Below are 23561 nucleotides of genomic sequence, written 5' to 3'. Positions count from 1 at the left end.
TCAGTGGGGCAGAATCTAGCTGGAGGTCTGTGACTAGTGGAGTCCCTCAGGGGTCGGTGCTGGGACCAGTGCTGTTTAATATTTTCATCAACGACCTGGATGAGGGAACTGAATGTACCCTCAGCAAGTTTGCTGATGATACTAAACTGGGAGGAGTGGCTGACACACCAGAGGGCCGTGTTGCCATTCAGCGAGACCTGGACAGGCTGGAGAGTTGGGCGGAGAGGAACTTGATGAAATTCAACAAGGGCAAGTGTAGAGTCCTGCATCTGGGGAAGAACAACCCCATGTACCAGTACAGGTTGGGGGCTGACCTGCTGGACAGTAGTGAAGGGGAAAGGGACCTGGGGGTCCTGGTGGATAGGAGGATGACCATGAGCCAGCAATGTGCCCTTGTGGCCAAGAAGGCCAATGGCATCCTAGGGTGCATTAGAAAGGGTGTGGTTAGTAGGTCAAGAGAGGTTCTCCTCCCCCTCTACTCTGCCTTGGTGAGGCCGCATCTGGAATATTGTGTCCCGTTCTGGGCCCCACAGTTCAAGAAGGACAGGGAATTGCTTGAAAGAGTCCAGCACAGAGCTACAAAGATGATTAAGGGAATGGAACATCTCTCTTATGAGGAGAGGCTGAGGGAGCCGGGACTCTTTAGCTTGGAGAAGAGGAGACTGAGGGGTGACCTCATCAATGTTTACAAATATGTAAAGGGTGAGTGTCAGGATAATGGAGCTAGGTTTTTTTCAGTGATGTCCAGTGATAGGACAAGGGGCAATGGGTGTAAGCTGGAGCATAGGCGGTTCCATGTGAACATCAGGAAAAATTTCTTTACTGTGAGAGTGACAGATCACTGGAACAGGTTGCCCAGGGGGTTTGTGGAGTCTCCTACGTTGGAGATATTCAAGGCCCGCCTGGACAAGTTCCTGTGTGATGTACCCTAGGTTACCCTCCTCTTGCAGGAGGGTTGGACTAGATGATCTTTTGAGGTCCCTTCCAACCCTTAGGATTCTGTGATTCTGTTAAAGAAAAATGATTTCCCAGATGGATTGGGACTCAACTTGTAGGAGCTGGTCCACATTTTTCATCGCTTAAAACTCCAGCCCAAATGGTCATGTGCTTGCCATTGTATCATGGATTAACAGCATCATCCAAGTAAGTCTGGCAAGAACTTTGTTTTGCTGAAAGTAGAAAGTTGCCTTACTTGATGCTCTGAGATCATTTGTATCTGTTGTACTTTCAAATAACTGTGTATGCTTGCTTTTTTTGCTGCTTAATTTTGGAAATGTTCTGGTATGTTTAACCCTGCTCATCTAGATAGTATTTCAAATTAAGAATATATAATCACATAGAAGGGCATGTGAAGCTTGTATCTGTGTTTGTCAATTTATTTTGCTGAGATTGCATTATCATTCAAGCATGAAGTAATGTTTCACTGAATCTTACTGTATAAACCTATATTGGTCTATGTTACGTAGGAAATACAGCATTTCATTACAAGCAGACAGTTATTTTTATAGAGAGCTTAAAAAGTATTTTCCCTTTTAGGCACCTGTGGTGAGGGGGTGTATGTATTCTTAATTTTTCTTTTTCCTTTTTTTTTTTAAGTGTAAAAAATCAACCTGAGAATAGAAATCTCTTATTCTAAATGGGTTGTGTTCCCAGTTCATTTGTATGGTACTTTCTGCAGAAATGGAGGAAAATACAAGCAGATGACATACGCAGTGATCACATGATATGAAGAGGGGCACTGCCAGAGGGGGCAGGAGTTGGAGTGATGCAGTATGTTCTCATGCCCTCAACAAGGCCTCATGCAGTTTCTGCCCAGCATTCCGGCCCTTGGTTGCAAGCCAAGGGCTGTGCTTGGCACTCCAGAAGGCTGACCTGAAATGCCAGGTCATGTGTGCTCTGGAGCCTTGGTGGGCTCCTCAGCTTATGTGCCTATTCGCAGGTCGTCAGGTCACCTTTGCCATCTCACCATGGAATTGCTGGGAAAGCCCCCTTTCTGTAGTTACTGAGGCTCAGTTATCACAAACAGCCTTTCTGTAGGGAATTCTGAACCTGCTAGTATGATTTTGAGTTGTCTACCAGTACTGGGTGTTCCTAGGTACTGGTAGTCAGTAGAGCTACTCCAATTAAATAGCACCATACTTAGGAGTGTGTTAGTTTTTAAAAGTTATATAACTTTGTCGTGGTTTAAACCCAGTCAGGTAACTTGTTCACTCACTCCCAGTGAGTGGTGCCGAGCTGACAACAATCAAGGTCCGTGTCCGTCTCCCCCCCCGCCCTGCACCGGGGCTCTCCCCTTCCCCGCTCCCGGAGGAACGGGGAGGAGGATCGAGAGAGTGCAACTCCTACGGGTTGAGACAAGAACAGTCCAGCAACAAATCACCACCGCTACTATCAGCTAAAACAATGATAAGGGAAAATAACAAGGGAAGAGAATACGATACCACCGGCCAAGAAAGCGAGTTCCACCCGGAAGCCCCTGTCCTTCCGGGTAACTCCCAGTTACCCCCCACCCCGGGCATGACGTGCTGTGGTATGGAATACCTCCCCGGCTAGCCCAGGTCAGGCGCCCCGTCTCTGCTTCCTCACAGCCTCCCCTCCTCCCTGGCAGAGCATGAGCCTCACAGAGTCCTTGGTCAGGGTAAACATCACTTAGCAACAACCGAAAACATCGGCTTCACCAACACTATTCTCAAACTAGAAGTCAAAACACAGCACTGCACCAGTTAACACAAAGGAAAAAACATGACTGCTACTGCTGAACCCAGGACAAACTTCCTTTGTAAAAATAATACTGGCATATTGCTGCAAAGCAGTATGTAAATACTGTTAATTTTGTAGTAGTTTGAGCCCAAGATTCTGGAATGTCGGAACTTTGGATCTTACTGATTTTAATCAATAGAGAATGAATAGAAGGTGTTGCATGTGGTTTTGATATATTCATGAGTATGAAGAACATATGGTATAGTACAGGATTTCAAAGGATGTTTCTCACTACAGTAGTCAGTCCATTGATTATTCATTCATGGTTCTGACCAAGGAGATCTACATTTTTTTTTAAGATTTGGTGGATAGATGGCAGGATGTGGCTTTGTATCTGGGTCCTCCTACAATGAGAAAATGTTGGACTTTGCAAGGCTTGACTGGAGTTTTATCATACATGTTCCATTGACAGCACTGCCTGTCATTTCATATGAAAGAAGCTTTGAAGGCTTTGATAAGTCATAGAATCATAGAATCATGGAATGGTTTGGGTTGGAAGGGACCTTAAAGCTCATCCTCATGGTATAAAGTTCCAACCCCCTGCCACAGCCAGGGACTCCTTCCACTAGACCAAGTTGCTCCAAGCCCCATCCAACCTGTCTTAGACACTGCCAGGGATGGGGCAGCCACAGCTTCTCTGGGCAACCTGTGCCAGGGCCTCACCACCATCACAGGGAAGAATTTTGTTTTCTCATTTTTCATTTCTGGCAATAGTGACACCTTTAAGAAAATAAATATAAAATTTGGTAAGATACAAAGGTTCTTAATCTTCAAAACAAGAATAATTATCTTCAAAGGTCAGCTGTTGGATGTTTTATCTCTTGAGTCTTACTCCTACCTTGGAACTTAGTACCAGTGGATTGTCTGCCTGTATAGATAGCAAACTGGATATCGGAGAATTTGCTGGTGTATCATCTCCCTCATCAGTTTTTTTTTTTTTTTTTTAAAGAAACTACATAGTATTTATGGCCAGTAATAGCACCTGCCAGGTGAAGAGAATGATACAGATAATGAAATCTTCTGGATAAAGACAAAATCTGGTTTTCTGTGCTGAAGGGTTTATTCCTCCATTCCCCTTCCTGGTGGCAGTGGAAATTATTTCTGTTCTTTGAAGCTTTATCCTCTGCTATGCTCAAAGTGGCATTGGACACCCAAATAGTTCAATGCCGTAATGTGGGCATTATGTTTGTTTATCAGGTGAATTTGAGCCTCTAGCAAAGGTTTTTAAATGAATCCTAGTGATTTTTGATATCAAATTTGCAGTTATTTTCAGAGGTGAGCTTTTCACAGTGCAAGTGTATTATGGATTCTGAGTGTAGGCTCATTTGGATGGCTTTAAGCTGCACAGGAAAAAATGAGACACCAATTACAAAACATTCTTGAATACTTTTGCCTTAGAGTTTGGTTTTAGTCCATGGGATTCCTCCAGCAGTCACATTTTTGAGTTTCAGGATGTTTTTTAAGCCAGTCTCTCCTCTCTCTGTCTTCAAAGCCTCATTTAATGACACAATGTCCTTTTTTGTTTGTTTGTTTTTTGTTGTTGTTTTCCTGCAGTGAAATTCTGAATGGTAAATCTCATGACTCCTTTAGATGTTACAGCATTCATGCTGGGCCGGATTCTTTGGATTCAGTAGAGTTACATGGTTTTCTACCAGCTGAGAATTTGTGCCAGTATTTCTGGCTTCAAAGTAAACCTTTTGGAAGGAAGCACACTGGGCTTCTAATTGGTTGTAACATCCAGGATCCGCAAGTGGCACAGGTCTTGCAAATATGTGACAAATGCCCAGCATGAGAGATATGGCAAGGGGTGGGAAGGTGAAATGTTGTGATTTCTCCCTTTTGTCGTTAATCATCTTTTATAGCAATGGGGTATTGTGAATAAAAGGATGCCATAAAAATGAATGTGGTGGGAGGTTGCCATTTGAATCTTAGAAGATCAAATACAAGAAGGCTTGCTGCTGCTTGGACATCAGCAGGATTAGGGAGACTGAATTATTTCTGGATCTGCCTGGTCAGACTGTAGTTTAATAAATATTGTAGGAACTGTCATGCTTTGTTTAAACTGAGAAATCCCTGAAATTGTGATTGAAAGTGGATTGCAACTGTGTTGTATTTATTTCTTGGGTATAAGCACAGCCATATGGCTTTAGTAGCAATAATACATCTCTGCCTTGCACAGTCAAGGACAGGTTTCCTCTGATGCACGATGGAGAGGTGGTAACAGTCAGTGGTGAAAACTGAAACTGGGGCTTGGTGAATGGTGCTGGGAGAGGCAGTGCCTGAGATTTCTCTGAATTCAGTAGCCCATTTATCTGACTGCAGCACACCTTATTTACAGCAACTTAATCTGCTCGCAGCAGGCACAAAGGGCTCAACATCCTGTTAAAAATCCTGTCAGAAAATCAGGTGGTGACCAGTTGTGACAAGTGGTCAGGCTGAGAGAGATGGCATTTTGTTTTTTTCCATGGATCAAATGTAGTGGTGCAGTATGGTAGATGAAAAATACTGATGGGGAAATGAAAAATATAATCTGAATCCTTCTGGCTTAGCATTTTTATTGGACTGTTTCCTTCTTCCTTAGATGTAGAAAGAGAAATCCATACACCACCCCATGTGAGTGAGAAGTTAATTCAGCTCTTCTGGAATAAAAGCGAGTTCACGTTTTTGGCCACTCTGCAACAGAAGGCATCAACTTCTGGAGTTCTACTGTCCATCCGAGAGTTAGAGCACAGGTAAAAATTGCTTCTCTTCTGTAGCAGTAGCAACATAAAAGACACTGAGTGCCCACTGGTCCATTTTGACGTGTTGAAATGGTAGATGTAAAATCTGGCTTAAAAGTTAAAACCTTTCTTCATAGTCTGTCATTTGCTGTTTTTTTCCTAGTTATTTTTGGGTTGGTTTTTTTTTTTTTTTTGTAGTGTTGTTTGTTTGGCTGTTTTGGTTTTTTTTTTTTTTTTCCCTTTCGTCATAGGAGGAATGCATTATTTCTGTAGCCTGGTCTTTTAGATGGGAAGATCAAAGCCAATGTAGTATGGACGCAATATACTTTGGAAGTTGTAAGCCTTGTAATGCCATTTCCCTTAGTGGTTTATCATCTGTGCTTTGAGTTTGCTTTTTCATACAAGTTAAACTGATATGTTTGCTGTTTCGCTGTGTTTTATAATATTTAGAATGAAATCTCAGAATCAACCAGGTTGGAAAAGACCTTTAAGGTCATCAGATCCAGCCTTTCCCTCAGAACTGCCAAAGCCACCAGTAGACCATGTCACTAAGGGCCTCGTCTACACGGTGTTTGAGCACTTCCAGGGATGATGACTCCACCATTTTCCTGGGCAGCCTGTTCCAATGCCCTGTCACTCTCTTGGGAAAGAAATTATTCGTAATGTTCAGTCTAAACCTCCCCCCACACAGCTTGAGGCCATTTACTCTTGTCCTGTCACTTGTTCCTTGGGAGAAGAGACTGAAACCACCTCACTACAGCCTCCTTTCAGATAGTTGTAGAGAGTGACAAGGTCTCCATGAGCCTTCTCTTCTCCAGGACCCTCAGCTGTTCCTCATCACACTTGTGTTCCAGGCCCTTCACCAGCTTCGTTGCTCTTCTCTGGACCCACTCCAGCACATCAATATCTCTCTTGTAGTGAAAAAAAATATTTATAAATAATATGTTTTCTTTTTTTGAGATGCAGCAATTAAGCTGCTTATGCTTCTGTATGTCTCTGCTTGTAGCTTTGTGAATGCTTTATTCATAATTTTTTAGGGCTCAAAGAACTTTGTACCTCATCTGACTTCCTGTTGTAGTACAAGTAACAGGATGTTCTTTGGTTGCTCGCATTTCAAACATAATGCCAGTCATTCTGCTGCATTTCTTTTAGGAAAAAAAAAAAAAAGAAGAGAAAAAGAATCCTATTGGTAGTTAATTTTGTTTATCATGTACATGATACACAACTTTTAGTCTCCTTTCTTTCCTCTTGTTGAAAAAGCCTGTGAAGGAGAAAACAGGCTTTATGATGACCAAATTGTCAATGATGGCTTTTGCCAGTGCAACAGCAGAGGTGTCTGTAGCTAAGGGGAGGACTCCACTACTTTCTTATTCTATCATCATACTTTTCTGTCACCTCTACTTTCTTAATGGTCTCTTTCTTTTACTTTATTCCTTCTCAGTTTCAAGGCCATTGTCTCAATACAGAAGAATATTGTTTTATGTTTCACAAGGATCCCTCCCTCCAACCCTTGCTTTTTTTCTTTTCTCACCCTATCATTGCTTTTGTCATTACTTTTTAATTCCTCCAAGCTTTTCCAGGCCATTGTATCCCTCTGAAGTCATGGTTAAGAGGATCAGTTTGCCATGTTAAGGGTTTCTTATTTTTGTTTTCACTGAAGAGAAAAAGGACCTTGAGGAGAGCCGTTGACAGAGCAGCACTGTCAGATGCAGGGACACATGCATGCACTCAGCAAAATCCAAGGTCAAAGTAGACAGACACTGATGATTATACAGTGTAAGGCACGTAGATTTTAATATTGCTTTTTCTGAATTTAGCTACTTAACCCCTCTATCTTGATGGGCAGAGACAGAGGCTTGTGGGGAGATGTGCTATGCAGGAGTATTAGCATGTCAAATTAATAGACATCTGTTTAAAAGTACACACAGTTGAAGGATTGGGTGCTAGTCTCACTTAAGCCTTTATAGTTCTGTGTAGCAACTGAGGTAGTTTCAGTCTGTGTAGCTCTATGTAAGAGTTGAAACAGGCACCTGCAGTGTTTCTAATGACTGCTGTTAGATTATGAATGTCAGATGGATTACTGCCATTATCTTGCTTTTCTGAACTCATTGTTTATGACTTAAAACAGTCACTGTTTCTTAAGTTGCTACTTGGACCTTGATAACGATAGTGCTTTCAGACCATTAGGTCTGTAATGACAGAAATTAATTAAATGAATGGCAGTGGAGAAAATAGTTTTTAGCATTTTGAGGAGTGGAGAGCAAAGATTTGGCCCCTGCTTACATTATGATCAATGCAATAGCAGGACTTTCAGCTTGGTATTTTTTTAACATTACTGTAACTGCTTAGGTCACTGGAGTCTTTAGCTTTGCACCTGAGTTGAGATGCGTGCAGGCCTTTGGCATGGGGAAGTCTGTTTTAAGTTATGGCTGGATATGAAAGCAGACAATGCAAAGATAATGGTAATAAACATCATTATGTTTCAGCATGATTTAGACATATGGGAATAAATATAAAGGTACATTTATTACCTTTTTATACCTAACCAGTATAGTATTTGACTGTGAAAAAGCCAAGAACTCTTTCCTCATGCACAAAATAGGATCTTTTGTAGTTAAGGACATAATGTTTTTTAACTTATCAGCATCCCAAAAGTGGATAAACTTTGAGGCTTCAGAACATTCAGAGGGTCAGCAACACCTGAATAAAAGCCATGTTACCTGTTGGTACAGTAGTTCATATCTTTATGAGACATGGGTTTTTTGTTGTGCAGTTTTGATAGTTGACAAATAGGTTTCATTCCAAGCAAACAAAAAGGTGTGTGTACTCATACACACACACACATACATATTTCAAGTGACCTATGTGAGCGTAACTAGTTCAAAAGGCAGTTTTGCATGATGTGAGTAGTAGAGATGATCACCATGCATGAAATGCTTGGCTTATATTTCATTTCTCTAGAAGTTTTAGCAGGATTTTATTTTCCATTAATAGCATGGAGCTCTCAAACTAAAGGTGTTAAAATACAGATGAATACCACTTTTCTTGAAATCAGTAATTCAGATATGCTGTTTTGTTGTATAAATGGATAGTTTGCAACAATTAGAGATTTGTTGTTAATTTATATCATCATATGATGTACAGGATTTATACTACAATGATGATAAATGCATCTTTGTTAATATTTTGTCTTGTTGAATCAACTTAATTATAAAGATTTTGTTTTCATGATCCAAATGTATTAGAATACAATTTGGAAAATGGGAAGCTTAATTAACAGAGACTGATGGTAATTCAGCGGTTAGGATGTGCAGACTGTGTACGTAGTTATCTGGAATATAGTGGTAAATCTGAAATGATAATTTTTAACTCTAAGTGAAAGACAGCAAAGCATAATACAGGATGGACAAACATGTTACTTGGGGATGAAGAAGGTGGAACATAGTTTCTTTACTGGAGAATTACTCTAGCCAGTTCTTCCTAAAAGGTCTTTGTGAGCTATTCTGCTCACAGTCTTGGCTCTTCAGACCACCAAGAAAAGGACATAAAAATACGTAAAATCCCAAACATAACGAATCCTTATTTCAATAGTGATTTAATACAATTTCATCTAAAGCTGTCTCCTTGCTCCTTACCTGCTCTGACCTTGCATGGTCCAAAGCCCAAGGACATAAACTAGATGGAGTCAGCATTGCCCTTGTGCAGCTCTCTGGGTTGGAGGTACATAAATGGTTCCCTCCCACTGTTGGCCAAGATCAGCATGTGGAGAAATCTGTCATGGATGTTCAGGTACCCAGACTAACGTTCTTTGAAATACTGGCTTTCACTGAAGGAGCTGACTATGATTTCCTGACTACCCCGGGGCACAATTTAAAAGCCATCTTTTAGGTATGTTACACATAACCAGCAGTGTGTCTCCAAGCATCATCTGGTACTGATGTGGGACTTAATAATCCTCGATCGTGCTTTCTAGTCTTTCATCTGGCAAAATTCCCCTTGATTTTTGGATAGTAACCTGTTGGGTGTTTACTTGTTCCATTACAGGCTGCTCTCCAAAGGATTTCCTTGTTAATGTTCAGTGTATTTTTGTGCAGAGAAATTGAGCATTTTAATGCAGAACATGCAGAACTAAACTAGTAAGCAGAGCCATTACCCAGGAATTACCCATAAAAATAGGACAATGTCCTTATTGACCTTCTCCTCAATGTCTCCTTGTGTGCATTCCCAAAGGAGTTGTTGCTTCTGTTACTGGTTACTGAAGAGGCAGGATGAAAAACTACCTCTTTTGTAAAATGCCAAGTTGTTTCTCCCTCCCTACTATTTTGTTGCCATCCGGTGTCTGTCTTCTGTTTGCTTCATGTTTATTAGTACTAACTTTCTATCCATGTATTGTCATTCTTTCTAAATAGTTTCAAAATGAGAGATCCCACTAGGATAGAACTATAGAGTGAGTCATAAGATTCATGTTTCTGAGATTTTCTTAAACGGAGCACTAAACTCTTTACTTTTATTAAGTTTTCTTTTTCTCTTTGGTTTTATGCTAATAAGCTCTGTCTAGGACCTGAACTTCAGAAAATTGATGCCATGCCAAATCTTTGGAAACTTGTAAGATAATTGTACTGCTGTAGTGAAATGGATTTATTGTGTGGAGAACTTGGCCCTTTGCTATGTAGCAGCAGGCTGCGTTGATATAAATATACTGGAGGTTTCTGATAAATATGTCAGGCTAATGCTGAAAGATTTTTATTCCTAGCAAGTCAATTTTGTCTGGGGAGAGGAACCAGACAGGAGACTGTAGTACACTGTTGAACACTTCCCTCCCAGTGACCCCATGAACAGCTTCTGGGTTCTGCTGAGGAGTAGATGGAAAGCTGTCTGTTCACCAGGAACAGTTGGTAGGCTATCAGGCTGTAATATGTTTGATTAAAACCACAAAAGGGTAACAAGGTAGTTTAAACTCTGAAACCTAATGAATGGAAAGAAACCCATGCAGGTGACCTCTGACCCTAGTTGTACACCTAAAAGATTGGTTCTACTCTTGCAGATTATTCTCTGCAAGATTTGTGGATGTATATTGGATTCCAAGATGCCTAATATTCAAAAAGGGAAGAAAAAACTCTTCAAATGTATCCATTAACCTTTTTCTTTTAGGCTAAAGGTCAGATCTTCATTAATATTTATAGGTAGAATTGCTTAACTGCAAAGCTGTACAGAGAATATTAAGATCCTTGGGCGACATGGTCTAGTGTGAGGCGTTCCTCCCCATGGCAGGAGGTTGGAACTAGGTGATCTTGGGGTCCTTTCCAACCCAAACCTGTCTATGATTTTGTGATCCACCCTTATTTTCATCCCTCTGAATGCGATGATGGGAAATATGGGACACATCTACATGGCTTTGTTTTTAATAGTAGGACAAGCAGGTGAGCTTTGTTTCTTCCAGTATTTTTTTCTTTCCATAAAGGTCTTTAGAGATGCAAGTGCAAATAGAAGTGGGTCCACGTGCTTCCCTGCTTGAGGTTAAAGTATGCAAAAGAGGAAAGTGAGGAAGAACTATTACGTTCCATACATCTTCCCCTGATTTAAGTGCTGTGAAAGAAGAGTTACAGCTTGAGGAGCTACCTTCCATCTCGTGGCTCCCTGCTGTGAGCAGGTGTTTTATGTGCACCAGGCTGACAATTGTTGTCTCTCTGGAGCATTAACATGCTGCTGATAACCAGCTGTTGAAACACATTGATTGGACCTTGCTGCTGGTTCGAGCAGAATGGCTGACAGTTTGAAACTCTTTAAAGCTGAATTTGGACAGTGCAGGAATGTTGTGGTCAGCCAGGAGCATGACGGGTGAATCCCCTAGGAGTCCTCTCCAGCATACTGCGTTATTCTGTTTGGTTGTTTGATGAGTGTTTGATACAGGCAAAGCAGGGAAATGTCTCAGACTTACACTGAATGCAACTGTCTGCTAAATGTAAGCTGCTCATTATGAACACAACTCTCCTAGTTAATAAGACATTATTATCTGTAAATGGTCGCTTGCTTAGTTGGACATTTTGCTAGGTCATGTGACTGGTTTTTGGGTGGTATTTGCAGTCCAGTAAGGATGACTGTGTGTTTTCCTTGCCCCAGGTACAGCCTTCTGAATGGGAGGAGGATGGCAGTGCCTGCTCTCATCACTGCCAGCTGTGGAAAGGTGCCAGTGCTCAGATGGCAGCGGTGAGGGAAGGAGTTGATCCACAGGGCAGGTGGAGGCTGTGGGTGTACAGAGAGCAGCGACAAGCAGATGTGTGGCTGGGCCTTGAGAGAGCAGAAAGGAAGAGATTTTTTGCTGGGAATCTGAAAGAAATGTGTGGAATTTGTCATAAGAAATGACTGAAAAGCTGCTGAAGTTGAGAGAAGACCCTTGTAAGGGCACAGCAATTAGGGTAATTTGTTTTCAAATTCTGTAGTTTGACTCAGGTGTTTGATTCGGAGAAAACTCCAGGAACAAACTTGCCAACAAAGTTTTCAAGCTGACAAGCAGGTATTCTTTATTGGGGCGTCGGGAGACACGGGGGATAGCTCCTCCTAAAGTGTGTCTCCCCATTGCCACACATGCCGTCCTTTTATAGCCGCGGGGCATACATACATATTCATGAGGCTACGTATGGATTACATCGTTTTCCAGAAAGTTCCCTGCATGCGTACAGAATTGTGGTGGTGGTCTCTGAGGGTCGTTTACTTCTTCCAACAGTCTTCATTACTTCTGGCCACCTTTGAAGCATGCGCAGTAGATGCTCATACCAGTTTAATTGGTTCGTTAGCACCAGAGACATAATAATCCTCCTATCCTCCTACTTTTCAGTTAGTTTAACTGTAGCCCATCCTGGACACCTGTGGTTCCCAGATATTCCTTATCCCTGTGTCCTGTTCTTCTAGACTGTTTTTCTTAAACTATGTCAACTATAACAATTCATCTTGTGAGAATTCTCAGTATGTTCTCTAGCTGTACTCTATTTTTTTTCTCTATGTATCATGCATCTCAGTAATTTTCCATTGCTACTGTTACAAAGCCATCAAACTTAACATTACTTAATTCTAAAGGTTTCTATATTCCATTTTGTGATTTTGTGCCCCCTTGTTTCATGTTGGACGTCATTAGTTTAGAATATTGTATTATCCTCTTTTGTTTTATTGCAGTCTGGTATTTAGAGATTGGGGATTTGGGGATGTCCTGAGCTCTTGCTGCAATGATAAGTGTAAGGGAGGGAGTAGATGGGGGCTATGCTCTGCTTTGGTTACAGTTCTGCTGGGACTTCTGTGGTCATGCTGGCAGCTCCAGGCTTCTGCATACCCACAGTGATCCCAGAGCTAATGACAGCTCGGAGTTCCAGGTTAGCTTTGAAAGATTGATATCTCACACTTGGAAAATCCTCAGATACAACTGCTTTGCGGGCTGCAAATGGGGCACTGCAGAAACTAACCTTTGGCCAAGGGTTGTGGGTGATGAGCCGTACAGTGACTACTTCAGAGTGTAACAGTGCCTTGCATTCCTTGCTAGAGTTACAGTGATAGTGTGAGTATAAGGTGACTGTGTGAATACAAGGTGACTTGGTTTTGGAATGGTGGTACATAAAGAAATGATTATTTTCTCTTGTCAGTTTACTTTTATGCCAGACTAAGTTCACTGGGTTGACATACTTGGAATGTCTGGATCTGACCGAATGGCTGGATCTGAGGCAAAAAAATGAGGTAGGAATAAGCAGGCAGGAGAGGGATGACATCTCTTTCAGGAGTGGTTATACCAGCCTGCATCCCTTACTGTGTGATCAACCTCCCTCTATGTCTTGTCAGGGAATAAAATCAGATTTCTCCTGTTATTTGGCCACTTCTTGCAGATACCAACGGTTAGTAGTGATGTCTCGGTTCATGTCTTTGTATCTATGTGTGTTAGAGGACAGCATGGGGTTTACTGTTGGTGTTTTGTTTGTTGTGAGGATTTTTTTGGTCTTTTTTAGAGGTAGCACCTAAGGAGCCATGACTTTACCTTACTTCAATTGATAGACTCTTTTCTGCCCTGCTGTGCTAGCTTTGGAGCCTGCTAAGATGCTGTACTATTTTTTAGGGGCAACGTGGTAATACCTACTTGGTTTACTATGAATAAGAAAGAGAGCAGGTCTTTTTCAGAGAGTAGGCACGTAGTTTCCACAGTGAAGATAGATTTTTTTTTTTTTTTTTAAGACACATGAAATGGAAACAAAAAATGCTTAGGGTCAATCCTCGCAACTCATGCTATGAAAATGAGTAGCTGCTTTATACAAGCTCTGACTCCAGCTGTCTTTTAGCTTGCAGGCAAACATTGGGGTTACTTTTTTTCTTTATATCATAGATGAAAAAAGAAGAAAGTAAATTTGTATTTGGATGACCTTTGCCTAGTTGCAGGTACAGAAATGCATCGTAAATGCTTAATGCCTTGCAGCTTGCATGCCCAGCTGCCATGTAGAAGATACGTAGAACAAAAGACAAAATGTTTTATTATGGAAAATGGCAGTGTGGGTGTTTTTGTTACCAAGTATTTCAAGCTAGGCTGCCATAACATGATTCCTGTTGTTTTCAAAGTGGTCTGAATGGAAAAATGAAGTTGTTTAATTGAATGGAGTTAGTTCCTTTTGTTTGAAATGAAAGGATATAAGTGTTTGAAAGACTCCTGTTTAGGTAGCGAACAGCACAGTGAAGTTGAACTTTCAGACTTTTGCTTAAGAGTTTGAAAGAATTTGTTATTAAGTTTCAGCTTATTTTGGGATTTGCTTGTATAGGAGGTAAGTGATTATAGAATCTTATTTTGTACAATGTGTGGGATTCAGCTTTTGCATTTTCTTTTGTAGAAAGTTAATCTCTTCTTTCAGTGAGACACCTTCGTTGTCACAGATGATCCTCCTTCTACTCACGAGACCTTTTGTGCTACCTGATGTCAGTCTGATTTTGTTCATGAGCTTTGATGATATCAGTACGTAATCTCTGCCACAGCAGTAAGTCTTTAATGCTGCATCAGTGAAGACTTGCCATGTATGGCTTTGCTGTGCAGCCTCTCAATCTGTCTGTATTGAAAGTAGCTGTGAAAAGTAGCTTTGTAAGTATGCATATGTAGTGGAGGACTATATCTGTACACTTAAATAAGAGCATTTATTCAAAATCAAGTGTTTCACAGGGTGTAATGCTTCAGAGGTTGGGATCTTACCCTGGCACTTGTTAGGAACTGGGGTATGAGAACAGTGCCTGTGGAAGTGACTGAAATATTTGCCTTAACAGCTGTAACTTGTTCTAGTTTTGCATCCTTGCATAACCATGGTAACAACTACAATGTGAGTGTTTACTTTTGTTTGAGGAGATATATCTCCTGTTTCAGAGCCACTGTTTTTGCTCTATATGGCTTCATTGACGGGGCAGTGGTCTCAGACTTATGCCTGTCGGTTGACCTGCAGGATAGGGTACCCGGTTGACCTGCAGGGTAGAGTGCTCAGTTGACCTGCAAGATAAGAGTGCCTGCTCTTGGCATGACTTGGTTTCCACTGAAGAGCATTAGAACAAGATCTCAGTTGCTTCTATGTTGCTGTCTATGCTGAGCCACTTGGCAGTACAACTAAGGTATAAACATGGTTGTGTGTACCACTGTGTGCATGGGCTGCAGCAGTGGTGAGGAACAGTGCAAGGCTAAAAGTGTCATGATCTGTGATTCATCACAGGATCTCTGTAGATCAAAAATCCTGAAATCTGTGTGCTAATGGATGCAGATTCTTTGGCTGTTTGTCTCTAAACACATCTAGAAGTGTTTCTGCAAAGATGCTAGAGCACAGTCTTGACTGAAGCCATTTTTATCATTAAACATCATTAAGTGTTCTGATATTCTTCTTGGCATGGTGCCGTTGTGAAATGAAAAAACGATGTGCACAAACATGTCCAAACAGGCAAATTCGTGCAGCAGCTTCCTGAACTTCTAGCAGATGCATGGGCTGGTCTATGAATCTTCCTTGAATTTGCTTTGCTGTAAAAAAATATAAAAAATTGTGCAATGACCACACTGACAGAACTTTCCAGGAGCTCCTGTTCATTAGCAGCATGTTTCTTATTATAGCAGTGAAAATCTATATATGTGTGTCTAAATAATTATATATATTTAATATATATAATTATATATATATAATCCAGCAGTTGAGAGTCCTGACATCGTAATTTTGCTGCGACATGTGCAGGATGAATGGTGCTCCTATCTTTGAAGTCCTGGGGTTTAGTGACCTTCTCCCACACAGTGTTAAGCAGATGCACAACTGTTTTGACTAGCTGGCACCCCAAGTTTGTACACATTCACAGGGATGCCATCTGTGCCTGCTGCCTTGCCCTGGGACATCTGTTCAGTAGCTCTAAGAGCATCTGCTCTAAGTGTTGGTGCTGCTGCTTGAAAGAAGCTGTAGGGCTTCATTTGGCACTTGATCATGGCTGATGGAAGTTGTAAAGTCAGAGTGAGAGCTCTACTTTATTTATGTTAACATGATAAAGGGGAAGATTGCCAGAATTGAATGCAAAAAGTAGCTTTGCTTTAGTTCTTAGAGCTTGTGTTGGAGCATTTAATCAGTATTGTGCTTACCAGATGGTGCCCTGTCTTCACTGTGGGATGTTTTAGTGTCTTAGGGTAGGTATTAGCTTTGTAAAGATCTAGGAAATAAAGAAATGCTGTGTACACTGAGGATATGCAAGAGGACTCGTATCCCAGTCCTTTTCTTGGGGTTTTATCTTACTTATAGTCTGAGAGCCCTCCCTCCTTTGGCCACTTCTACAACCTGACAGCAGTAAAATCTTTAAATGAAACATGGTGATGTTTGTCACAGGTTAAGATCACTGCTGTGGTGATAAGATGAATAGGTAAATATGTGTCTTTAATGTAAATGGTGGATTAAGCCATTTCACCTTATAAAAATACTTTGCTTTTTCTGCTTCAGGTGTCTTACATGTTCTTATTTTATGTTGATAATAACTTTTCCATTTTTGTTGGTCATTACATCCACAGCAGCTGTTTCCAACTTAAATATTCACTACAGTTGTGAATAAAAGAAGGAAGGAGGAGAGAAAGTATTAAACATCCCTGCGTCAGGCTTTATCCTCTCATAACAATATTTGTGTGTGAGGTACAAGGGGTTGCAAAAGTTATCGGAAAGTGTTGTCAAGCATTTAGAATTGATTGTGGAATAATATTGTCCTTCTGTAAAGTGCATTGCATGATCTTAGAATCCTAGCTTCTGTGATGTGCATAAAATAACACTGAATTTAGCAGCATGTTTTTCTCTTACGCACTGGGATTTGAATGAGAAGCTGTAGACAGATCTAGAAAAAGCATTTGAATTGTATAATTGTATAAAAGAAGCCAGAAGTAGCATACATGCTTAGCAAATATGGCAATTGGAGTAGCGGCAACATTTCAGCCAAGGTCAGATTGTGTTGCTGGTCCCTAGCCAGTGAGCTTTCTTGATATGTATGTTCTGAGAACTTAATCTGTCAAAATACGTTACTTTTGATTACACCTCGTTAAAAAATGTATCAAAAGAAAAGAAATACTCATTGAGAAATACCAGCTAAAACAAGAAACCATCACTTCATGCTAACAAGTTGACAAGCAGATTACTTTCTGAACTCTTCTGGAAAAAGGTCTTGAGGAGGGTAGCAGGGGGGCTAACTAGTGCAGCAAATAGATATGAGGCTTTATGCACATGCATTAGGAGTCTGGTATTTACAGAAATAAAGTTCCTGTTAGTGTATCAAGGCGATGACTATCTGGAAACTTGGCTTTTTTTGGATAAACTTTAATGTAAAAGGTATTTACAGATTTTTACTGTTGAGAATTTCAAATATTTGCTTGCAATATCTATAGAATGTGGGGTTTTGATGAAAGGAAGAATTTGATTCTAACTTCAAAGAATATGTAAGATGATTCACAGTTGATGATCTTGAAAGTATTTTCTAACACAAGAGATTCTACGATGCAGAAGCAGAACTAGTTGTAATACTTGGGGGTCTCACTTAGGCTTTTAATATGGATCTCATGGCAACATTGAAAGTTCATGTTTGCGTACTGATGATACCTTTATTCAGACAGTCCTGGATGCTGTAGTCCTTTCAGGAACCCAGACTAGTTCTGTTGCAGTGTTGTTCCTCGCAAAACATTGGGAAGTACCTACCTCATAGAGATTAGTTCAGTTTCTTGACTCTTATATGCTTGTTTGTTAACATCCCCCTGGTGTTTACGTGTTGGTTTACAGTCAACAAAAACTTGTGCAATGGCATTTAAAGTCAAAGATGAGATAGATATTAAAGAATCGTGGAATAGTTTGGCTTGGAAGGGACCTTAAAGTTCATCCAGTTCCAACCCCCTGCCACATGCAGGGACACCTTCCACTAGACCAGGTTGCTCAAAGCCCCATCTAACCTGGCCTCGAACACTGCCAGGCATGGGGCAGTCACAGCTTCTCTGGGCAACCTGTGCCTGTGCCTCACCACTCTCACAGGGAAGAACTTCTTCCTAAGAGCTCATCTCCCTCTCCCCTCTGTCAGGTTAAAGCCATTCCCCTTGTCCTGTCCCTACAGGCCCTTGTCCAAAGCCCCTCTCCAGATTTCTTGTAGCCCCTTTAGGCACTGGGAGCTCCTCTAAGGTCCCCCCTTAAGGAGCCTTCTCTTGTCCAGGCTGAACAAGCCCAGCTCTCTCAGCCTCTCTCCAGAGCAGAGCTGCTCCAGCCCTCACAGCATCTCTGTGGCCTCCTCTGGACTTTTTCCAGCAGCTCCACGTCACTCTTGTGTTGTTGCCCCAGAGCTGGATGCAGGACTGCAGCAGGGGGGTCTCTCCAGAGTGCAGTAGAGGGGGAGAATCCCTTCCCTTGACCTGCTGCTCATGCTCTGGGGATGCAGTGCAGCACGTGGAGGGGCTCTGGGCTGCAAACAGAAACAAAACAAAAAATTCCATTTATTTTCTCTGGCTTTACTAATTATTTTCTCACAGGTTGATCATTTCTTGCCTAAGCTTATGTTTTTCCTCTCATTTTTTTTCTAGTCCACATTTGCAGATTAGAACTCGAGCACAGAGCAGGGGTATTTATTTCCAGGAGTGGATGGCATTTATGTCATTGCTTTTGAAGAGGCTTTCTTAACGGTGTCTGGTGAGAGGAGGAAAGGAAAAGCAATGTTTGCTATTGAACAAGCTATTTGTGCATGACTTGTATTAGGGTAAAGAAAAGACAACTGCATCTTTTGGCCTGTGAACATGGTGTAGTAAAGATCTCAATGTGAATTTGTGCATCTTAAAGGACCTAAAAATCAGTCAAGAGTGTTGCTTTACCTTGCTTTGAGATAGAGACACCTTGGGCTAATTCAGCCGATGTTATGTAGCTCTACCTCCTGTTTTCTGCTGTTGGGATTTTGTTGACTGCTGTTTACTGATGTTTATCTGAGTGTAACTGCTGCTGGTTTGTGCTTGTTGAAGGGTGGTGGAAAAGAGGTGCAGAAATTGTGTGCTATCAGCCTCCTTCCCTGTCACAGGGGAGGTAACATGGTGGTTTATACAGTCTGGCAGCACTTCACAGTGCATTAGTTGTACGTGCATAAAAATGTTAAAACTGGTTATTACAGTAAGTGTTAATTGTCTATTATATAAATTAGTCAGGAGAATGCCAACAAACTTGGTGCCTAAGCAGGAAGCTGTTTTTAGCCCTGAAGTAACTATTGACACTGAAGCTCATCAGATGAGAAACTCTGTTGCCTTGCAATTCCCTGTGCTGCTCAAATAATAGAGCACAGCTGTGATAAAGTGCAGGATCTGACTGACCTTTCAGTTCTGTACTCTTGCCATTTGATTAACAAACCAGCCAGCGTGTGTAGGTGATTACCCGATCCCATCAGCTAGCAGAGATTATGGAGGACTGCAGGAAGCCCTGTGCTTCCTGCAGCAGGAGCTTGTCTTGATCTCAGGCTTTTCAACTTCTAAAATCAACCATGTAATATATTTATACACATACCTTGTAGGCGGGAAAGGTAGTAGAATGTTATGTATCTCTCCCTCATTTTCTTTTCCTTAAGGTTTCTGCCTCGCTGCTGCTTATCTGAGCAAGAAAGTCTCTTTAATAAAAGTCTCTTGAATTTGATGGCAATTACGAAACATTGAACTTTGTAAATATGACATGACTGACAGTACTTATCATAGTCCTTTGCTGGCTTGGAAATACCAGCAGGATCATCTTCTTGATATTGGCTCTGCTGTTACTGAGCTTCAAAATAAAATAAAAAAAAAAATCCTTTTCAGTTTTCTTATGAATGTAATATAGTTACTTTAATGGGGGGTGGTGGTGGTAAGTAATCAATATTCTGCTTTACTGTTTAGAAAGCTCCTGTTTCTCTGCCCTCCACATGCCTTTACGTGCATGACACAGGACAGTTCCTTCACAGCACCAGCCTTTCTTATTTATTTACACCTATGCATGCTGTGTTTTCATTCAGTTTTGGTTTTGCCTTTATCTGTCTGTGTTTTTTACTTTGTCACTTGAGTCTTTGATTTGGGTGACCTGATAATGCTGAGACCTTCCATGAAAAATGCAGTGGCAGGGTACTGGCAGGCAGAATGCAATGGCAAGGCACTGCTAGGCTGGTGGAGGGTTTGAGTTCCTCTTTTGCTCAAGATTTGTTGTCTTGGTGTTCCTCTTCCCAGTCTGTTGTGATCTTTTGCAGGTCTTCCCAGCTGGTGTTTTTTCTTATAAGTTCCTCCCCAGAAACTTTGTATTTCAGTTACATTCTAAAAAGCCTCCACTTTAATGGTAAGAGCTGTTCTTGATGAAGTGCACAGCCCTTTGTTAATGCTTGTGCACACTGGCTATTGAAGTCTGCGTAGAGGCAAGCAGCATAAAAGGTTTGTGCTAAAATGAAAATGGGCACCTGGATGCTTAGTATTTTTGGATTTATTTTTTTGAAAGTGGATTGCATTACTGTCATTCACCTCCTTTCCCCCCCTGGCTAAACTAGCACCCATCTTTAAATATTTCAAGTACCATGTTAAATTGGTGTTGCCCAGTTGGGAAAAACAGGATGCTGCAGAGGCATTATGGAGCTGGATGGGGGCAGGGACTAGCTGGACAACTTAACATCTGCACTTAGTTGTAGAGTTATTTCTGCTCGAAAGGTCTGCATCTCCTTCCTCCTTTATCCAGGGCTTCATCTGAGCAGGTAAAAGAGAGCCTTGATTCGATATGCTGTAAATACCGTGTGTGATCTGAAGCCCAAGAGAAGGCTTCACTGTGTACACTGTCAATGTGCTACCATCTGGAAGGGCTCAGTTCACCTTAGAAGAAGTGGCTTTCCTCATTGTCATGGATCCAGTTACTAGCAGTAGTTGGAGCTCTCCTATGACTGTGACAACTGCCTGAAGGGTTTGATGATTTGGTTGTTGAGACACCTAATCCAGCCAGGAGCTTTCGTTCCCTTGCAAAGCTGAATAATTACAGCTGAAACAATAAAAGTCAGCAGATGATTCAAAGCACAATTGCATTCATGGGAGTGCTAAAAGTAAGCAGTTTTTTACGAAGTGGATTTGCAAATAGTGAATACAAATGTGATGATGACTTGGTGGTTTCTTACCTTAATGGCTTTTTATTTGTTCCTTGGTAATGCACAGTTCTTTAGTTTCACATTTCTTACAAATCCTGCGTTCATACAAAACATTCTGGTGGTGGAGTTACTGTTTTGTATTATGAACCTGTACTGTGGGTAAAAAGAGGACCTCAATTTCCAGGACTACCAAATGGTGTTTTGAAGCTCTTTTTGCATAAATGGTATTGCTGTTTTTGTAATACACTGAATCATAGAATAGAATGTGTAGTCTTGTCTCTCTAGCTCTTAAAAAATGAACTAGCTACTCCATGCTGAGTAACCTCTTCAGATTCTGACCTTCCATGTAGTGCTTGCTTTAAAAAGTCTGTGAATTAAGAAGAAAGTGAGAGAAGCAATGAATGAACTAAAACCAGAGCTGACTCTTGATTTTGTTTTCAATACAGCTATTTTGAACTAGAGAGCAGTGGCCTGCGGGATGAGATTAGATATCACTACAGGTTTAATGGGAAGTCCAGAACAGAGGTGTTCCCATACCGTCTGGCAGATGGACAGTGGCATAAGATTGCTGTGTCGCTGAGTGCATCCCACCTTCTGCTCCACGTGGACTGCAACAGGTAAGAAAATGTGTTCAGTAATTTATATTTCTTTGAAAAATGTTCCTTACTTACACATAGAAATAAAATTGGAAAAGGAGAGTGGTTACTAGTATTTTTTCTTTTTTTTTAAATATCCAACTTAAAAAGCACAGTGAACTGCCATGGGAGAAGAAAAGGAAAGCAAAGCATTCCTATGAAACAATTCATTGTGATTATGAACACATGTGGAAAAGGCTGATTGCCAACTGGGGAGTATTAAATGCATCTCTGTGTTTTAGGCACCAGCTGATGTTATGTTTAACTGTGATTGCATTGAAGTGTTATAGACTGGTGTGTAGCCTGGTCTGTTGTGAACTGCTTCTCTTGGTCTACCTGCAAACTTGAAGAATACGTAGATGTGTCAAAGGCATATTAATTCTATTTTGCATAATCAACCAGTTCACCCTGTTGGTTTTCTACCTGCTGCCCCACTTGGAGACTTCTGAGAAAACCTGAAAGCTTCTTTCTGCATGTCTAGAGCTGGTGCTTTTTCTTTTCTGAAGGGTGTTATGCTGTCATTGCACTTTTTTTCCTTTTAAAAGTTGAGAAGCCTGCAAGGTGCATATTGTCAGGATTTTAAGAAATAAAAAGCAGTAAACCCAGAATCTGTCTTCCCTAGGATCTCTCTTGCCTTGGGACTTGATCTCACAATTTACTGAAGATTTGGGCTTTTGCTGACTTTGTAGTTGAGGAGGGAAGTCAACCTGAAATTGGGACCGTCAAAACAGTCGTTAGGAATGAGGAAGATGAGCCATTACTTTTGTGTTGTCTTAAACCAAATTAGTATAAAAAATACCCTTTGTGTTCAGTGAGAGGATTAGCAGATGCCTTTTGGAATTGTGGCACTTAATGGGTAGGGTGCTGGTAGCAGTTATTTTTTCTCAAGTTTCATTTTCTTGCAGGCAGAGTAAAGGTGTAAGAGTATTACAGGAGAATGAGGTTACCGGAACATTTGAAGGAGTTAAAATTTGGACTAAAGTAATTCTGAGCTAGTGTTTTGAGGAGAAGGTTACAACCATTTTTTGCAACTGTATTAACTACTGACAGTAACAATCTAATGTGAAGGAAGGTTCTTACTGAATCCTTTGACTTGGGCCCTACAAGCAATTAAATGCTTGGAGCAATTTTAATTTCATTGAGGCACAAAATCTACAATTTGTCAAGATCATCTTCATTTCAGCTTTCTGATTTATTTCTCTTACCATTATTTGTGTACCTGTTATATTGTTCCTTGACTTGCAACTGTATCCTTTTTTATTTGCTTATTGACTGGGGTTTGGTGCAGGTTCTTCATAATGTGTTTAGGATGCCCCTTTTTAGCAGATTGTTTTGCTGGCTGCACAGAGCGTGGAAGGAAGACAACACAAACCATCTGACTGGTGCAGAGGTCTATGCAGGGACAGGATTGCTGCATAGAGTCATGGTTGGGACCTCATTTTCTTTACAGCAACAGGCAGCAATAGATAAATGCAGTAATGGAATGAGCTGTGCTGTCATAGGAGGTGATAAATGTGTATAGATAGCTCTGTCAGGTGGACTTAAACACGGCTGATCCATCTAAGCGTGTTTTTTCAGTCTGCTCCCAACATAAATCAACACATTAATGCCTCTGTTTGGCTGTGTATTTGGGATATTTTGTGACAACTCCTGTGAAAGGTAATGGGGATGAGTCTGAAAGCATGACTTGAAGGCAGATCATAGTAGAAGTTTTAGTGAGGAAAAAAAAGAAGAAAAGGAGGTCTTTACGTTCCTCACTTGACTGCAGCATCTCTATTCAGTTAATCAGAGAATTTTGTGGATGTTGGTATTATAGATTCCTTCATTATATCTCAGTCCCCTA

General features: G+C 41.0%; 1 protein-coding gene across 1 annotated transcript in view; it reads left to right on the top strand.

The window, feature by feature from the left end:
- LOC133269126 (protein kinase C-binding protein NELL1-like) overlaps positions 1 to 23561 on the top strand; it is a gene marked incomplete at its 3' end in the record, with an annotated part of 178911 nt that overhangs the window by 20586 nt on the left and 134764 nt on the right. The window contains exons 3-4 of the mRNA XM_061453083.1: positions 5342 to 5492; positions 21530 to 21700. Of these exons, the coding sequence (XP_061309067.1) occupies positions 5342 to 5492; positions 21530 to 21700 (322 nt within the window). The remainder of the gene's footprint in view (positions 1 to 5341; positions 5493 to 21529; positions 21701 to 23561) is intronic.

Source organism: Pezoporus flaviventris, unplaced genomic scaffold (genome assembly GCF_033815535.1).
Source record: "Pezoporus flaviventris isolate CSIRO_AGI_PZ_B2104156 unplaced genomic scaffold, CSIRO_AGI_Pfla_v1 ptg000014l, whole genome shotgun sequence".
In the NCBI taxonomy this organism is placed as follows: Eukaryota; Metazoa; Chordata; class Aves; order Psittaciformes; family Psittacidae; genus Pezoporus; species Pezoporus flaviventris.
Note: the sequence above shows the minus strand (reverse complement) of the source record. Positions and strands in the feature narration are given on the sequence as shown.